This window comes from Lonchura striata, chromosome 20, assembly GCF_046129695.1.
Source record: "Lonchura striata isolate bLonStr1 chromosome 20, bLonStr1.mat, whole genome shotgun sequence".
In the NCBI taxonomy this organism is placed as follows: domain Eukaryota; kingdom Metazoa; phylum Chordata; class Aves; order Passeriformes; family Estrildidae; genus Lonchura; species Lonchura striata.
Genome location: NC_134622.1, coordinates 8540895 through 8559707, shown reverse-complemented (window position 1 = coordinate 8559707; position 18813 = coordinate 8540895). Strand labels below are relative to the sequence as shown.

Below are 18813 nucleotides of genomic sequence, written 5' to 3'. Positions count from 1 at the left end.
AAGGTTAAGGAAATGCAGCCCTGAGCAATATCCATGCCCAAATCTGGGAGCTGTAATACCTGAATATGCCCAGGATTAGTCGGGATCCTGCCCAAGGGGGAAACTGAGGCAGGAGTGCACTAAAATAGGCAGTTTAGTGTGGTTCAATACTTCAGGACTATTCCCTGCCCCTTTCCACCTTTTCCAGCCCAACTTCTGTCATGTCCTGTGACTGAACAACTTATTTACTATTTAAATAAGAATTAATCTTATTCACTACACTGCCATTAACATAATCCATTGAGAAACATAGGCAAAATTACCCCTAAAACTCACATAAAAAAACCCATCCCATGTAACTTCAAACCCCATGAAAACAGAAAATCAACACAAATTTTAATATTTATATATTTTAAATCAAAACACAATTAAATAGAGTAGTTTTTAAGTACATGAATGCTTGGGTATGAGAGAAATAAGAAGTGGTACATAGTACCAAAAACCTATACACAGCCTTTTTTGCTTTTTCATAACAATACAGTGTGTCTCTATACAATCAAATATTGCAACAGAATAACACTTTCTAGTCAATCAAGATATTCTGAACATTGGAAATGATTTGAGTTCTTCGCATAGTGATTTCTTTGCACACGTTTGAGGAAAAAAGCAATCATTAGAGTAAAAAAAAAAAAAAGACCCAAAATAAAAGTGTTGTATACTAAAAATGCAGCAGTAACAAGGGTGAGACACTGAGTACTTCTGCTACCCTGCAAAATCGATTTGCTGGGGGAAAAAAAAGGTGCTGTGTAACATGGTAAGTGTTGACAGTGTCAGGAAGGTGGCCAGAGGTCATTAAAAACTGTTTTTCTTTGTAAACCAAACATCTGGAGTTAGAGCCTACATTGGGTGGAGGACAACAAGCGATGGAGAATGGCAGCAATTCCTTTTTTCCTTGCTCGTGGGATGGTGAGGACAGGACGTGGAGCAGTCTGCAGGGTCCAAGGTGGGAGCAGAGGGGCTGCAGGACCAGCCTTGGATCTGCCCCGTGGTGGAAGCAGGGGAGGTGTGTGTGTGTGTGCAGGTGTAGGAGCTCGACAAGGAGGAGTTCCTGACCCTTCTAGAATGCCTTCAAAGTTAATGCAGTTATGAAGTAAAATACATTTATTTTACAGTTGAATACTCATCTATTTCAAGTAACGGAAAATTAAACTTAGAACTTTCCAGGTCATTCACTGCCAACGGATTTGCCCCACAGCCCTTCCAATTCTGTGTTTAAAAATTACAAGCAGTAGAACCAGAAACTACAGCAAAACCTTCCCCTCTGTTGTGGCCTCTGTGTCCCATTACAGATATTTTGCTTGACTTTTTTTTTTTTTTTGAGACAGGGTCAAGTATTTGTGAAATCAATCACAGTTTCTCAGTGAGACATTTGTAAACTGCATCTTCATCTTGGAACCATCATTACTGTGAATGCCACATACACCAGGGAAAAGTGTTTCTTCACTCTCTACAGTGGAGGTCCAGGATTGCTTCTTTTTCATTCTTCCTTAGAAATGAGGGGGATTCCAGCTGTTGAAGTAACAGTGCTTTGTTTTTATTGGCTGTGTTAAAGAATCCACCAATAGGGAAAGTTCACTCATTCTCAAAGTGGAAAACCAGATTTCCTGTCCTGGAGTTTCTAAAATCATACCTGGAAAAGGGAAAAACAGTTCATTTTACCCTAAAACATGCAAGGTAATTGTTCATTAGAAAGACATTTTGTGTTTAAAAACATTGAAGCTGGGTTTGAGTTTGGGAAAGAAAAAAAGCCTCAAACCTAATCCAAACACACTCAACCTTTTGATTACTTGCTTAATTGAATCCAGAGCATCTGCAGTCATTTGAGATTTCTATATACTGTGCTGAGTGACTTTCATCCAGGCAGAGTGAAATTTTATCATTTGCAGCCAAGCTATTAAGTGAAGTCATTATACAAGTAATTTAAATGTTACTGCTCTATTAGAAAGAAAACACTCCCACAGTGAAACTATGGATCCACCCAACTGGATCCAAAAATCTGGGCTTTGGCACATGTTTACTTTCACTAACCTAACATAATGCAAGTTCATTTTTCAAAATTCACATGCCTGAAAGTCAGAAGTACCAGACATTAACTTGGTAACCTGCTGTCACCAATATTTCACAAAATCCAACTACCGCCTCAGAACTGGGGTTTTTTAGACAGAGAACACATGGGCTGTAGAACACCACAGCCACTAAGCAACAATACACAAACCTGTGGACAGGGTTACTGTGTCTTTTCCAAGTCTGGAGGCAGAACTGTGTAAATGAGAACCCAATGAGACAAATTCACAGCTGCTGAGTTTTACTGAACTTCAAACAGAAATACCACTACTGACTAAGAGGAAACAGCAAGTGTGAGCTCAAGTCAGGAACTACACTTCATCCTGCAGCACAGATCACCCTTTTAACTAATTAGGCAGTTTGTAGACTCAAATTAAGACAAGTTTAATGCTTGTACAGGAGAACCACCACAGACATCTGTTAAGAAATTCTTACATCACACATAGGCCGAAACACTTCCAACCTTTGTTTCTTCCTCTCACGCTCTGCTGGTTTGAACAGTTACCAGCGTGGGTTTCAGCCACGGGAGGAAGGCAAGTGAGAGCTCTGCTCCTCCCACAGCCTGGCTGAAGCCAGATGAAGACAGCAGCTTTTCCACCCCCCTACCTTGCTGACCTTCTCCAAAGGCTGCTCACACTGTGCCTGCTGCATGACGTCGTTGACAATCATCTTTGCTATCCTCCAAGCCATCTCTTCTTGAGCCTGAAAAACACAGCCCAAAACACAGATAGCTTCAGGTTCTTAAAAGAAAAACAGTGCTCTCAGCACAGCCTTGGAGTCAGGGTAACCTTCACAACTCCATAACCTGTATAAACATATCCTCCCTCCATGGAAATGCAGCCGGCTTCCAAGTACAGTGTTAATTTCAATTACTGTACTTAATGCTTGATGCAATTCCCAAGAGAGTTAGTGGAGATTTTAGATTTATCTCTTGGGGATTTGTCCAAGCCCCTCAGAGGGGGAAAAATGCATCCTGGAATCCATGTGCAGTGGTCACTTCACCATAAAAATCAAACAGCACTTCCACCCCTACTTATAGCTATATAAAACCACAATAAGAAAAACCCTGACTGCAAGCACACACTTAATTAGTTCAACCATAAAGCACTGGCAAAGAGCAAACTAGTTTCACACATACATGCAATCAAATTATATTTAGCACACACTCTCCCTGTTCTTGGTGCAGCAAAAAGATACTCAGAGATAACAGCCAGGATTAAGAACATCAATACTTTATTTCTCTGAAGTGTAAAGTCACAAGGAGAACATGAAAGAGGACACACCTCATCTGTATTTCCTTGAACCCATTTCTTCATTGCTTGTGAAAACATGGACCCTGGTTGAGATAAAAACAGCAAGCAAGGTATGTCAGCAAAGTGAGGTAGAAAGCTGATTCCTGTCACCCTTGTGAAGGGTTTGCTCTGCTGGCATGCAGGACACAGAGGAGAGGCAGGAAAGACAAGGGACATTTGGACACTGAGCCTTTCCCAGAGCTGAACAGCAGCAGCAGGTCCCAGCCTGGCTGGGAAGCGTGTGGAGAGCTGCAGTTCTCTTTCATCTCAAGACCAAAGCTTGGAAGGTTTGATCACCAGCTCAGCTGCTGACGCTTCCATCCCTGCCAGGTTCCATCGACAGCTCCAACTCCCACCGGCTGTTCCTGCTCCCCGGAGTCCAGCTGGACCAGAAAAGCAGAATTTGGTAGGAAACTGGGCCAGAGATGGGTTTTGGCTCAGTACAGACCAATCCCTACAGCATCTCTGTTTGGCTTAAAACAGATCTGGAAGGAGTCAAACACTTTGCCTATCTTAACTCCAGCAGGGAAGAGAGCAGCTCTGCAGGTGTTTACAGAACTGGAGACAAAGAGCAAAGCAAACCTTTTGATTTTTTGACATCAGGCTCTGGTTCAGATTCTCTGATGAACTGGCCCAGGTCACTGACTCTTCCAAATGTCATCTTGCTGAGGAGAGAAGTGAAGAACCACATGGGTGATCCAAAGAACTTTGGCATTATGGCAAGCTATATTTGGCTATATACTTGGCTACATTTTGAAATCAAAGAAGAACAATAATTAAGAGGAAGAGAAAAACCAATTAGAAATATTTTCCTGCCTGCCATTTTGGTCAAAGAAACACTCACTGGGTGTTAAATCACTATTGAAATAAAGTTACTGTCAAATATTAGCACATGGACTAAGATCTTGCATATAGGCCTACTCTCCATGCAGGAGGACACAGCAAAAATGAAACAGAGGTGAAACATGTAACCAGAAAGGAAACAAAACACTGAAATGAACCTTACCCTGCATATGTTCGTTGATACAAAGATTCTGGATCCAGACTTGCAGCATCTACAATTATTGCTTCATCAAAATTTTTCAGGATTTTAACATTAGCCTTTTTGACATTGGACTACAAATAAAAATTCTAAGTATTAGTGCCCAATGCAGATAACTACCAGCTTCTTAACAAAACTGCAATTTTAGTGCTTTTAACACAGATAAACCTCCATCAAGTCCCTAAGCAAGAGTATAAAAGAATCAGTGTGTCTAGACAGCCTTGAATTCCCAACTCACAGGAATTGTTTTTAGCAGAGGATGATAAAATTCTGTGGACAGGGCCAAAGACACAAAGCCCATGTCAGCACACGCTGCTGCCTGAGCTTTATCAGCTCAACAGATCCGTGTGTGCTCACAAATCATTTGTTGTGAGTCTGGAACATCCCTCTCCCGCCCTTGGTAAGCAATTCCCAAACACAGATGCCTCCCCCGTGCACAGAGAACAAATTATTTATCTTCTGGCCTGGAGTATTTATATAAGATTATGAAAAAGAAGCCAAGGAAACATCAGAGCAACAGCAGGGAGGGCACAACACGCAGCAATCCATTATCACCTCAGCACAGAACAGCAACACCAATGGCAGCTCCTTTCCTGCTGCTCTTTATGCAAAAACATGCAGAGACCCAGAGATTCTCCTAGTCAGACAAGCAGGAATGCACACCACAGAAAGCAGCACCTCATTTCCTAAATTGCCCAGCCAATTACCAGCAGTTCCTCCTGCTCGGAGGATCAAGCAGCAGGAGGCATCAAGAACACAGATTTTATTCCCCACTTTGCAGCTAGGGGAGGAATATTCCCTCCTTGCAAATTAGAAGGTTTAAAATAGTACAAGCAGGTGGTATAGCTTCCAAGTTGCTGGAAAGCCAGGACATGAGTAACAGTGGTGTGGATACTGGGTTTGAAGCTCAGGGTAGCCCTGCAGAGTTCAATAAAAGCAGCAGTCACTTGGCTCTTCTGCTCTCAGCTGGGCTGGCAGTTTCCAGGCTGTCCTGTACAGGTTAGCCAGAATCTGCTCTGTGTTTGAGCAGATTGATGCCTTCAGCCCTGGAAATGAGTTTACTCTTCAGGACAGAAGATCTGGCACTTTAAAAGAACTGAGCACACAAAACTAGCGTGTTTATACTTTAATCTGACAGCACATTCACAAGTATCAATTTTTACCTGAAGTTGTAACAATGGTATTGACAAAATAATGTTATTTCTAGTAACAAGTATTCTTAGATATTATGGCATCATGAAAAAGTCCTCAGTAAAGTAGCAACTTAATAAAGACGTCACTGATGTAAGGAAATAACAGAAGCACAAGGCTTTGGGTACAACAAGTAGCAGAGACACTTCTGACAGAACTGAGCTGCAGGTAGATTAAACACATCCTAACAAAACACAGGCTTTAAATGGAAGTGGAATGGTGTTTCCTTACAGGGTGAAAAACTGGATATTGACACAGAAAACCCAATCTGATACCTGGGAGGCAGAGCCATCCGTGCTCCCTATGGAATCACTGTCAGGAGAGCTACCAGGGCCATGAATACTCAGTGCAATGCTCCCTCCTGGGAATTCATCCCCTCGTACTGAATGGATGAGGTCATTCAAGTATTTGTAGTAAAGGTTGCTGGACAAGAAACCAGGTAGGAAAACCTGAGAGACAGAAAAAGTCCTCTTTAATCAAGGCTGGTCTGCATAGTCAGAGAAGAGCACACAAACATCTCAGTCCTTGTGTAGATGGAACACAAGTAAAAGCATCCATGCATGGAATTACTGTGGATTAGCAACTGCACTGCTTTAAGTTTTAATCCTACTGCAAAATTGAACAAACCCAACTGCCTATTAATGAAATCCCCCTAATAACTGGAACTGAAGTTCAGGGGAGTTTTTTTCCCCTCTTAAAAACTTAAGCTTGACAGCCCAACACGCTTTACAGTTATTCTGTTTCACTGTGCACAATTTTCTGCAGCTCCAGAATCAAATAATTCATTTCTGCTATCTGGGTATTCCAGAGTTACATTATTAACCACAGCACTTGTATTAGACTTGCAAACAACTCCTACTAAGAGGAAGTAAAATTTTCTAAAGATACAAAATAAGCTGTTGATAGCAATTCACATGGGAGGAAATTCTGTTACTTCCATTAAACTGCAATAATCACTCGAGACAAACATTTCACAGAGCATTAACAGCAGCCAGTGGGTGGTATCTTCAAATCAGGCTGGGGCAAGGAGTCTGGCAGATTTTCCTGGATCTCTTCTATAATCCAGGTAAACAGGAAGGCAGTAAAGGAACAGGAGAAATCAGGGCACGCTGTGGAACGCCCCCTTCATCCTCACTAAGTGTGAACCCCACTCTGAAGAAGGGTCTCACCGTCTCCATGGTTGTCCATGCCTGCCTTAAGGGAGTGGTGAAGCAGTTGGGGAGAGGCCCCCCCTCCCTGCAGATGTTGGATTCAATCTCCAGCCTCACAGAGTCATCAAAGCCCAGAGGGTGCGTGGCCTGCAGGGAGAAGTACCTGGGGCAGGGCAAGGAAACAACACAGACAGGATTTGCAAACCTCTGCAGGTGCTCAGTGCCCACCTGTCCCCCAGACACTGCACACACCTGTCCCCACTGACTACAGGTGACACACCCCCTCCCAGAAGAGTCTGAGAGCCCTGCCCTGAAACACAGATGAAAAACAGAGAGTGGGAAACAAGGATGGAGCAGGAAACACCCAGAACTCCAAAGGAGTTTTGGCTCGGCTGCTCACATCCTTGCAAACTGAGTTTAAGCATGGGGAATGATTGATGAACCTGAGTGAAGCATTTGCTTCCTCCTTGGGTAATAAGTGAAGTTGTGGTGGAGCCTCACACTTAGGCTTAAGAACAAACATTTCCTGGAAGCAGTTGTGCTGTCTGTCTCCCAGCTGTCTTATTGCTAAAGTAAAACACAAAATATAGGAAGAAAGTTCCTCTCTGACTGCTTCCTTTAAAAAAGGAAATATTTCACAATACTAAGAACAAGCACTAGCTGGCTTTTATGACATGTGAGAAGAGTTTCTACAGCCTACTTTATATAACAATATCTGACCATTAAGGTTTTTCTGCAGTGCTGTATTTGTTATTAGGCTTAAACCCCTTCCATTTTCAAATGTCAACCAATCAGCTTTGATACTTCCCAACCAAACAAAATCAAGCAATCAAGTCCTGAGAATGATTAAGAATGGAATTCTTGTAAGGATTTCTCCTCATGTATACAAAAAAATTGCAGTTCATGTATGCAAACACATCAAAAGGAACCTTGATAAAATGCACCTCAGCAGAACAGCCCAAGAGTGCAGAGAAGTTCCTTTTTGCACAGCAAATACAAAACCACAAGTACAGAAATAAAGGACTGTTGAACTCCCTCACTTGTCATACAAAATCATGGCATCGTTCTGTGCTTCTTGCCCATCATACTGGCCTTCTTTGGCAGCCAGCTGAGACTGGAAGTTATCTGCTGCCAACCAGAACTGCAATACATTAACTGCATCTTCCTTCTCCATGTACTGGAAGGGAAATCAGAAAAAGAGGAGATTAAAGAAGGTTTAGCAAGAATCTTTTAATATTTTTTTTAACTTTCTTCTTCCCATTTAGAACAAGAAACATAGGCCACGTAATAGTGATGCAAAATTGTCACCAAGACAGAGTATTTTGAATTTCTGTTTCAAACAGATTTAACTTGCTTGGAGGGGAAAAAAAAAAAGACAAAGAAAAAGAGAACTTCTGACATTTCTTTTCTGTACTTATTTTCACACTTAGTTTCCAAAAAACTATTTGTCTTGTCCTAGGACAGGAAACACCATTTTCATGCTACATTTAGCTTCCACTGAGCTCAGCACATTGTCTCAGCTTCCCAAGCTACAGTTTCAAACTACATCAGCTCATCAGACTGTCAGGACAGATATGTCAAGAGCTGATTCCTTAAAGGTGCAGGAGCCTGAAACTGAAATCTTTTATTTAACCTATCACATCACTAAAGGTGCCCTCTCCACATAGCACTGGTTATGATTTGTTGTCTGTAATTTAGGCTTTTACAGTCGCTACAATGTGAAGATCAAGATGACAATGTCAAAGCTTCTACAAAGCAAAGAGACTCTGAGAAGCACTCACTGACTGGAGAGGAAATCTCAAATACTCATTCCACAGTACAATGGACAGGTCTGAACACTTGAATTAGTTCTACATGGGGGCAGGAAAAAGTTCAATGCATTTTCTCTCAGAAAAAATGCACCTTGGGTTTTTTATTATATTTAGAATCATAGAATTACAGAATTGTTTGGGTGGAATGGGACCTTAAAAATGATCCAGTTCCAACCCCCTGCCATGGGCAGGGGCACCTTCCACAATCCCAGGCTGCTCCAAGCCCCATCCAACCTGGCCTTGGGCACTTCCAGGGATCCAGGGGCAGCCACAGCTGCTCTGGACACCCTTTGCCAGGGCCTCACTGCCCTCCCAGGGAACAATTCCTACCCAATATCCAACCCAAAGCCATCAAGCAATGAACAGATTTTTTTCATCTGCTAGAAAGGGATCTAAAAGCAAACCCAAACGTTGCCACTCACCTCAGAGAAGTAGAAGAGGGCTGACTCACAGAACAGAATGTCAGCCAGATACACAGTCCCACTGGTCAGCACCTCAATCTGGTATTTACAGAAATGGTGACTCCGCAAGAACTCGCTAAAGTGCCTGCACAGAGACAGGGACAATCACTTATCAGGGTCAGCAGCACCCAAGGCGCCCTCAGAACCCACCAGCTCTTGCCCAGAACTCTGATACTTTTGGGTGGATAAAAGCAAAACAAGCAAGAAACAGGGCAGGTTTGGAAATGGCACAAGAAAAAGATAAGGAACACAAAAGTGTGAACAGCCAAGATCAGCAAGAATGGATTTGGAGGAGGGGATTGAGCAGTTTCAAATACACAAGACAGCACAGAAAGGTGCTGATATGGTCATGCCTCCATAAACATTTTTAACAGAACCTTCAGGACAAGAGACACAAGAACCCAAACCATGGCATCAACTTACTCTTGTTCCATTGCATGGAACACTATGGACTGTGCTGTAACAAAGCAGTTGGGATCCACTTGGCCATCCTCCCCACAGATCTTTGCTGCAAAGAAAGAGCAGGTTAATTTTAACATGGATTTGGCTGATGGAGCTGAAAGGCATGAGCAAGGACTGGTTAATGAAAAATTGCAGTTCAAATCCACCAGAATCAGCTGGTTCTGACTGAGCAAAGATCTTTCAAAGCTGGCCAAATAATAATAACATGGCTAAAGGATTTGATTGAGACTCATATCAGGATCCCCTCCGTAACCCCAAGAACTCTTTCCCTAATTTCAACAAAATCTCTGAAAGTTTTTATCAGGATATTCACAGCACTGCTGAAGGTCAGATCCACTGAAACTTGTAATCTATCTTTTTAAGGCTGCCTTTAGAATTCATAAAAATAAAGATAAATGCAAATGTGTGCTGTATTAGAGACACATCTTTATGGGGACAGAGCAGCTCTGAGATGAGGAAGCAGTTATTCATTCTTACCAACTATGTCATTTCTCATTGCTTCTGTAATAGGGATTGGTTTAGCAGCATCTGGAGAAATATATTTGGTAAAAGTACTAACTGCATCCCGTTCTATACCTGCAGGGAAGAAACACAGAATCAAACTTGGAATTCCTTGCCCTGATTGAGTAACAAATGTTTGCTCTTCAGAAAAGCAGCTGTCTAATTCTCAGTGATGTTTCCACTTCAGGATATTCATATTCTGCTCCTGACCAACTGACTGTGTGATCTCCAGTCAGGTCACAACAAACCCAGCATGGACTAAGATGGAATAAGACAACATAGCTCCAAATTTTCCCTACCAGCACACAAGGCAGAACCCACTTCCTCAGCTGCACACCATAATCTCAGTAGCAACAGCTTTCAAAATTCCCAATTTTTAGCTCTCACCACAGAGAAATCACTTGCATTATATAGGAATTACTAGGGGAAACAAATCTTAAAATGATATTACTCAAGTTGTGTTCTTTACACATCATCTTTTGAGACCTGTGACTCTGCTCTGGAAGAGAGAAAAAAATACACTCAAATTCTTTTTCGATTTCTCAATAAGGGCACTGTGTTTTCAAATTCTTTTTAGACATCAGAAAGCAGAGGTCCTTTGGTAATTAAAATATCATTTTCCTTGTTTAAGTGACTTTGGGGCTGAGGTTATGTATTGTGAATGCACATGATAAATAACTACATGAGAAAGACAAACAGCAAGAGAAAGGGATGCAACACGAGGAAACAGTTGGGCAAACAAAAGGAACCAATGTGAAGAAAGAAGTGTTTCCTTTGTGCCTGCAGACTTGCACAAATGAGGGAGGACTGAGTAGATGCAAAGTAGATAAACATGTTACTGTGCATGTAGCTCACTACCAAAAGGAAATATTTTAATTTCATCCTTACTTCCAGCAGCCTCTGAAGAGGTGGGATCCAAATGACAACAAATCAGTTACAAGGGGAGGAACTCTATCAAATAAATCCAAGAACAGAAACAGTACATTCCACACATAAATCTCCACAAGTCTCTTGCAACCACTTCTTATGTCATTTTATGTAATACAGGATATTTATCTTCCATGACAAGTTAATTACCAATTCCCAGCCCCACCATCCAAACTTTCTGCAATTCTTTTAAGGTGGGATGGGACAGGTGAGGGAAGAACTGGGCATAGCAATATTCACTCAGTTTCTAATGATCACACATGGAAGAACAGACGCAACCTAAGCTCATTGAGTACACAATGATTTTGAAGTCTCTTCAGCAGCTTTTTTATTTTTAAACAAGTCAAGCAATACACAGCTCAAACTGCCCAGCAGCAAGTTAACATCGGTGATAGATAAAACTTTCTTCCTCACAACACCACATCAGGCTTGCTAAGAGCCTGAGAACTGAGGCACTCCCTGCACAAAACCGTTCATTTCCCACCTTCTCAAGCAAAGGGAACACACAGCACTTACTTTTCATGAGTTTTCCTGACAAGTCCTTTAGTGCAGAGGAGGGGCTGTTTCTGTTCGATACGGAAAGCTTGGCAGACTCCTGCTGCTCGGCTGGAGGAGCGCGAGTCCCCGCGTGCGGATTCCCGGGAGGCGGCGCGGTGCCGCGGCTGGCCCGGCCCGGCAGCGCCGCGCGGTTCTGGCTGCCGGCAGTTCCGCCGGGCTGGGGCCGGAGCTCCAGCCTCTCCTCCAGCCAGCCAGCGGGAGGAGAGGAGGCCAGCTCCTGCTCTTTGCAGGGGGACACCGGCTCCGCCAGCGAGCTCTGCTTCACCGTGTTCAGGCTGTGCGCGCGGATGCGGGACCAGGTGGTGGAGTGGAAGCTCTCGGCCTCTAACCAGAATTTCACCAAGTGCTCCATCCTGCGCAGCTCCATGAACTGGATGAAGTAAGGGAGGGCTACGCTGTCCTGCAGGACTTGTTCAAGGGTCTTGGAAAGGCTTGATTTGGTCTCTTGAGCCTGGTAGTTCAGACACGATCTGCCTAAAGGAAAACACGAAAAGGGAGTGAGTCCGTATTGTACCACAGATGTGGGGGTTGGACACAAAAGTGTCCTGGAATGCAACTGGGAAGAGGCAATTCCGACACAATGACAAAGTAAAGCAATTGTGTTTCCTCTTCAAATCCCTCCCAGGGTAACACAGATGCTACTGTAACAGCAGCTATGCTTTTATAACCAATTTCTTTACTTGAAAACCAAGGGATGGTGCGTGCACCAGGAATACACAGAATAAAAAGAGAAGCTGACATTACCTAAGTCTCCAAAGTGAGCAGCTTCCATGTGACTCGGCTGCTTCTTGAGGGCAGCTGTGCGGCTGCTGGAGAAGGAGTCCATGTTGGCAGAGATGGCATTGATGGCCACATGGCTTGGTCCTGCAGCCTCCAGCAAGGCATGATTCCTAGTGCTTCTCTGAGGGGAATGTACTGGGATTGGAGCTGCAACCAAGACAGGAATGGTTAAAGCACAAGGACCCCAAGACCTCTTCTAAACATTGCCCAGTGCTAAGCACCCCAATATACACCAGGGAGTTTGCAAGAGGCAGTCTCATTAACACCTCACTGTACCCTGGGTGTCATCTTTGATCAAGGGTCTGTTTAAAGACCACAAGTTTTATTATTGCAAGAATAAAGTCACTCCCACCCACCTCTATTTTCCTTATTCAGCAGCAATTCAAGAGATGCCACGTCTAAGTTTACACATGAAATGAGTCTTCCTGCTTCCTTGATAACTACTGTAACAACTTTATACTCTGTCAACAGTTTAGTTTCGTTCCAATGCTCCTGCCAATCCATTTCCATGCATTTTTGAAAGCTAAAATGTGATAAAAAAATCCTGAACCACAAAGCTATCTGTGAGGTCTAATAGGAGTTATTTCTCAAAAATATTTTTGTTGCTTCTGTTTGGTTGCTAGAGAAAAAAAAAAAGCAATAAGGAAATACCTGTGATGAAACAAAGGTTATAAACTTAACCCCCTCTGGCTGTTTTAGGACACAAGTGGCCCAAAAAGAACAAACAAGAACTTCCTCACACAAAACTGAGCTAATTGTTAATTGATGACAAAGCTGAAAAAAACCCCAAACATGCTCACAGCAGATTCCAAAGCTCTCAGGAAGCTGTGTTAGATCAGGATGTCATGCAGGGACATCTTACACCTCTGACTCAAAAATAAAGTACATCAGGCGAGCTGATTATCTCAACACTTCCAGAGATGTGTTCCATCACGGTGTCAGGCAACTTGGGCTTCATGACTTCCATGCTGCATCACTTTATTTGTATTCCCAATTTTATGACAGCAGTTGACAATTTCACACTTAGATGTCACAGATACCTCAGGAGCAATGGAAACATTTAAATTACTGCCAAGTGTTTGTGCAGCTGCAGGATTGGACACCAAGACACCACTTGCTGCTTCTTACAAAGCCTCTGGGTGTTTCATACCAGCAGTAATGGAGAAAATACCTTTTTTTCAAGGCCAAGGGATGGCAGCAGTGGGAAAATTTGGTGGAGATCACTTGTGTAGAGCCAGAGCCACACTCCTCATAATGCTACAGGCTTTTGTCAATTAGATTTAAATTTAATTTTATATTTTGGACATTTGAGAAAAAAATGTTCTGCTCTCTCCAAGGGTCAAACAAAGGTGCTCTCTGCTGCAGCGGCTCACAACATGCAATACTATAAATTTTCAAGTTTATTTTTATTTTCAGGGTCACCATACTGATAGTTGCACTGAAAGGTGAGGTGTGGCTATGAAATGGATGTAACTCACTGTTTCCTGCATTTGATTTGAAAGACAGACCACCAAGAAAAACACCTGCAATCTTCTCCTGATGTGCAGATAACACATTACCCAGTACAGAAACAAGATTTTGTCTGAGGGTATGAAAGTAACAGATCAGATTCTGGCATTTCCCTCATCTCCTTTCAGTACTGCAAGAAAATCTGACAGGATCAGCAAACTTGTTTTCCTGCAGTTTATAAATCTCTTCTCCACCACGATCTTTTCTCCTTTCCTATGAGATTTAGCAGCAAGATTTCTGCACCCCACAGAGCAGCAAGGAATGGCTCATCCAGGATTTGGATCTTCAGCCTCACAAGGCCCATCCAAGTTAAATCTGCAGCTTCTTCTGCAAATCAGACACAGTGAGGCTGCACTTTCCAAACTCCAAAGGACACTGCAGCTGAGCAAGAAACTCCAGGAGCAGTTTGCTGTGGATGGGAACAACCACCACGTGCAAGGTGACCGGAGTGCCTGATGGCTTTGAATTAAAGCTCACGCCTGACATAGCTTAACAACCTCCTGCACCTACAGATTCAGCAAGAGGAGGAGGAAAGATGAGTTACCATAAATACCCAGAAACAGAATTAAATTCTGGGTTTGACGCACAGGTCAGATCTGTGCTCAGGAGTAAAGAATGATCCTGTTGGGTAAGATAGAAATGGTAAATGATGGCAGAGATCTGAATTTACAGACGAAAGTTTGATCTTACTTTTAATTGCTTTCACATCTGTGGTCTTTTCTTGTTCTTTGCCTTTCACTGTAAAAATACAAGGGAATATGTTAATGCTATTTTGGGTCAATAATGGCATTTACCTGAGAATGGACATAGAATTCCCAACATCAGCAAGTATCACAGGCAGATAGAAACTCTAATTTTCTTAATACCCATTTCTCGTTTAAATTGCACATCCAGTAACTGACAGAGGCTTTCAAAGCTTTTCTGTTGACTTACTTTCAAAAGCAAAACCCATCCATTAATTAAGTTTCATGAAATACAGTCTGTTACATTTCTGTGGAGGAAGATGTTTGCTGTCAGTAGATTAAAGCTACATTCAGGGTGACTTTAACAAACAGCATGAACTGGGAAGTAGGGAAGAACTGGGAAGTAGGGAAGATGTGTTTTAAGTGTAGAGCACTGGCAGGTGCTGTCTGTGAACCAAAAATCACCTGAAAACAACATTTCCCTTGTGTTACAGGAAGAGCAGCACAACACCCAACACTGAGGAGATGTGGGCTGGCTCTGGCTCCATGGAGCTGCTTCCATGCCATGATGGGTACCACAGAAATGCTCTGGAAACTCCCTGCAGACAGTTAATTCTCTTACAAATGGTCTTGCTTAATCATCATGAAAGCCCGGGTGAGCAACTGATGGGGAGATAACAGTGCAAAAAGTTATGATGGAAAAGTGCTTTGAGGATTTATTTTTTAAAAAATATTAGTATTTTTTAAAGGAAGCTCCTAAAGGAATTGAAGAAGGAGATCTATTCAAAACAAAAATAAAGAAGCCCAAGCAGCACACAAACAGGATGGCAGAGAAACAAATGCAGGGGGGATACTGGAGAATGTGATCTACCAGGGAGGCTGCTCCAGGCAAGGATTATTACTACAAATAGGTCATTCCTGAACACCCACTGAGGAGCCCTTCCTCAGTGCACAGCCCAGCACAATCCCACATTTACATCACAAAACACATCCAAAACACCACCCCAAGCGAAGCCTTCCTATCCCCACCTAAGGATGTTAAATATTTTACAGGAGAGCTCCGGTTACATAACTGCCCTGGCCCGGTGGCTGCAGCGCTGCCTGCCAGCCTCCCCGGCGAGCACAAACGCTGCAGGGCTGCAAATCTGCAACTCGGGGTCGAAAATTGCAGCTGCCAGGGAGCTCACTGTGTGACAGAGGGGTTGAAGTGTGCATTACAAGAGGAGGATTCCCTCCACGCTGACCTGCAGCCTGATGCAGCACGAGGGAAACCAGCCTTTACATAACTGGAGAGAAACCAGAGGGAAGCAAGCAACCTCTATGAACTCTCATCCTTCCCAAATCACTCCAGTATTTCATCAAACCGGTTCCTAGCTATCAGCAGCAAGTCCTGGGTTTCACACAACAGCCCTCCATAAGCCTATTTTCAGTTTAAATACCTCTGTTCCTTCTTTCCTCCCTAAATACCTACTTACTACTGGAAATACAAACTCCAGGGTCGTGTCCCAACCCTTTCCACACAGGCTGCTCCTGTCCCCAGCAGCTCTGAGCACGACCAGGTGCCATCAGTAACAGGAGGGGACAAAATCAGCTCTGATCCAGGACAAGCCCGAATTTCAGAGAGTGAAGTTGCACCACATGAACTCACTTTCACTTCCCCCAAAAAGCGGATGCTGTGCGGTGCCTGTGTGAAACCAGAAGGAACCACAGAATGGGGACTGAGGGAGAGATTTCCAGTGGCCAATCCCCTTCCAAAGGGTGCCAAAGCAGCACATGACATTCCAGAGTTGCAATTCACATCCTGAAATGCTCTCAACAAACTCAAAAAGTGTTCACAGTGTGTCAACAGCACACAGAAAACAACGAGATCCTGCTGAGGTCAGCCAGGCTGTGGGACTGCACGTTATTCCCAAGATATCCCAGGGATGAGCTGGTCCACTGGCAGCAGTTTCATAACTGCCCTCAAGCGCCCAGCTCACCTGTTATATTTTGATTTCTCAACCCATTATCCACCCTCAGTCTGCCAGACCTTTATTTTGAGGCCCAAGCTATAAAAACACTTCACCCTGATATTTGATTTTTCTACAAGCTTTATGATTCTTGCTATGGTTTAATTTAAAATTAGTCTTAATTTCTACCCACTGCAATATCCTCTTAAACAACCACAGCTCACCCCAGGAACATTGGTGTTTGTAGGATTTTGGCCTGCACGTGGCCAGAGTTTTATCCTAAGCCTAAATGTGCTGCTTCCCTCACAGCTTCAGTTCAAATCTTGTCTAAAAGCCACACCTAAAAACGGAATCACACCAAGCAGTGTTTTATGCACAGCCCAGATGAAAGGTTGCTTTTCTCCTCTCCTTCACAGCGTCTCTGCATTTAGTGCTGATTTGCCTTTCTGACCAAAGATCCTTTAATCAAAGGAATACAGATCCTCAATTACACTTCTCAGATAATCAGAGCTTTCATGGCTTTCTCCCTGAGAAGGTTTCCACACAAGCTGACCTTGTCCCTGTGATCCCGCGTCAGGAGGGAACCTCAGCTCCACAATTCTCAATGAAGCAGCAGGAGCTCTTTTTGAAGAGTTTATAACCACTATCAAAGTTTTATTCTGCAGCCCAGTATTTGTATATAAACACCCCAAAAAGGATTGCAAAGCCCTCAATGGCTTCTACTCTTCAGATCTGCTACGTTTAGACTCATTTCTCGCACAACTGCTGCACTAACCTCCCCAGAGTGACATTTTCAGTGCTGCTGCTTTGGCTGAGTGAGATCCAGAGGATGTGAGAGCCAAGAGCATCACCATCACCCCAGGTACCACGTCCTTGCCTCCCAGCATGTGCATTTTGGGTTCAGAAACACAGAAAGACTTTAGGACAGCGCTGCATCAGAAGATCAGTGCTCGAGCTACAGCACCACGAGGAAACAGAACTGTCCCAAGGGGCCCTTCCTAAAAGGTGCCACTTGCAACAAAAACCACCCAAACCACAGCTGGGCGGCTTGAGAGCTCTGGCCCTGCCTGCAGCACGGGCACAAAGCGCCTTCAAAACGCAGAGAACACTTAAACTGCTCCCATTCGTGCTGCTGGGGCGTTACAAATATTTCAGCAGCCCTGAATTTCCCAGCTCCTACTGCAGAACGAACTGCCGAGCACTCCTTGGGCTCAGCGCGACGAGGTCCCTTTTCCACCGACACCTTCAGCTCCTGCTGTACATTCTCAGCCCATTCTCACTGTCACAAAGCCGGCCGTGCCAGCCCTGTGCAAAACGCATCTGCAAAGGGCTCCGAGCGCGGGAGGTGCCACAGCCGCTGGCGGAGCCGCGGGCAGCCGGGGCCGCGGCCGCTCACCGGAGAGCCCCGAGCCCCCCGAGGACGCAGGCACTGACCGTCATCGGCGGGGAGGCCGCTCCTCAGGGCCCGCGCGTCCTCGCGGGGCCCGGTGGCGATGCCCGGCGGGGCAGGGCCGGGGCCCGGCGGCCGCGCAGGGGACGAGCCCGGCGGCCGCCCGCCCGCCGCCGCTGCCCTACCTTTCCGCCTGAAGAAGGACATAGCGCCGGGGAGGGGGGCGAGGCGGCGGCGGGGCGGGGGGAGGCGGGAGGGGGGGAAGGCAGCGCGCCGGGCCCTATGAATGAGGCAGCCGCGCCCGCCCGCCGCCGCCGCTCCCTCCGCCTCTTCCTCCCGCGGCGGCGCCCGCGGCCGCCATGTTGTCAACACCGGCCCCGCGCCCGCTTCCGGCAGCGCCGCCCGCGCGGCACGGCGGGATGCGGCCGCACTCAACATGGCGGCCCCGGCTTCACACCCACCGCACAACGGGGGCCGGGCGGGGCCGCCATGTTGGGTGAGGGCAAGAAGCCCGCTGGGGTCCAGGGCGGCGGGGCGGCCATCTTTGATCGGGGCGGGGGGCGCCGGGCGGCGTGAGGCGCCAGCCGCCATCTTGGCTGAGGGCACGGGTGACCCGGGGACGCTGCGGCAGCTCGGGCGCGGCCCGCGGGCAGGGACAGAGAGCCCGAGGACAAGGGACACAGAGCCCGAGGACAGGGACAGAGATCCCGAGGGCAGGGACAGAGCCCGAGGGCAAGGACAGAGAGCCCGAGGGCAAGGGACAGAGAGCCCGAGGGTAGAGGGACAGAGCCCGAGGGCAAGGACAGAGAGCCCGAGGGCAGGGACAGAGAGCCCGAGGGCAAGGGACAGAGCCCGAGGGCAAGGGACAGAGAGCCCGAGGGCAGGGACAGAGAGCCCGAGGGCAGGGACAGAGAGCCCGAGGGTAGAGGGACAGAGAGCCCGAGGGCAAGGACAGAGAGCCCGAGGGCAAGGGACAGAGAGCCCGAGGGCAAGGGACAGAGAG

At 45.4% G+C, this 18813-nt stretch overlaps 1 protein-coding gene across 2 annotated transcripts; it reads right to left on the bottom strand.

The window, feature by feature from the left end:
• Positions 1-369: 369 nt before the first annotated feature.
• On the bottom strand, positions 370-18017 carry AKAP10 (A-kinase anchoring protein 10). Of its 2 annotated transcripts, XM_021524909.3 has the most exons (15): positions 17855-18017; positions 14479-14526; positions 12244-12426; positions 11458-11973; positions 9991-10089; positions 9475-9559; positions 9013-9136; positions 7820-7956; positions 6798-6942; positions 5904-6077; positions 4402-4511; positions 3978-4060; positions 3387-3439; positions 2710-2805; positions 370-1669 (listed from the first exon to the last, which is right to left on the bottom strand). In XM_021524909.3, the coding sequence occupies exons 1-15, from the start codon at positions 18015-18017 to the stop codon at positions 1664-1666; spliced, it is 2022 nt and encodes a 673-aa protein (XP_021380584.3). In that variant the 3' UTR covers positions 370-1663. The 2 variants fall into 2 exon arrangements, with proteins under 2 accessions (XP_021380584.3, XP_021380585.2); XM_021524910.3 differs by lacking the exon at positions 17855-18017 and having other exon boundaries at positions 2719-2805; positions 14479-17822.
• Between the last annotated feature and the right edge of the window lie 796 nt (positions 18018-18813).

What these genes read in the sequence shown, in the direction of transcription:
- AKAP10 (XM_021524909.3), bottom strand. Translation starts at nt 18,017, where the DNA reads ATGTCCTTCTTCAGGCGGAAAGGTAGGGCAGCGGCGGCGGGCGGGCGG. An exon ending in CGGCCTCCCCGCCGATGACG is followed by an intron (nt 14,527 to 17,854) that starts GTCAGTGCCTGC and finishes GTATTTTTACAG; the next exon opens with TGAAAGGCAAAGAACAAGAA. An exon ending in TTCCATGCAATGGAACAAGA is followed by an intron (nt 9,137 to 9,474) that starts GTAAGTTGATGC and finishes GTCTCTGTGCAG; the next exon opens with GCACTTTAGCGAGTTCTTGC.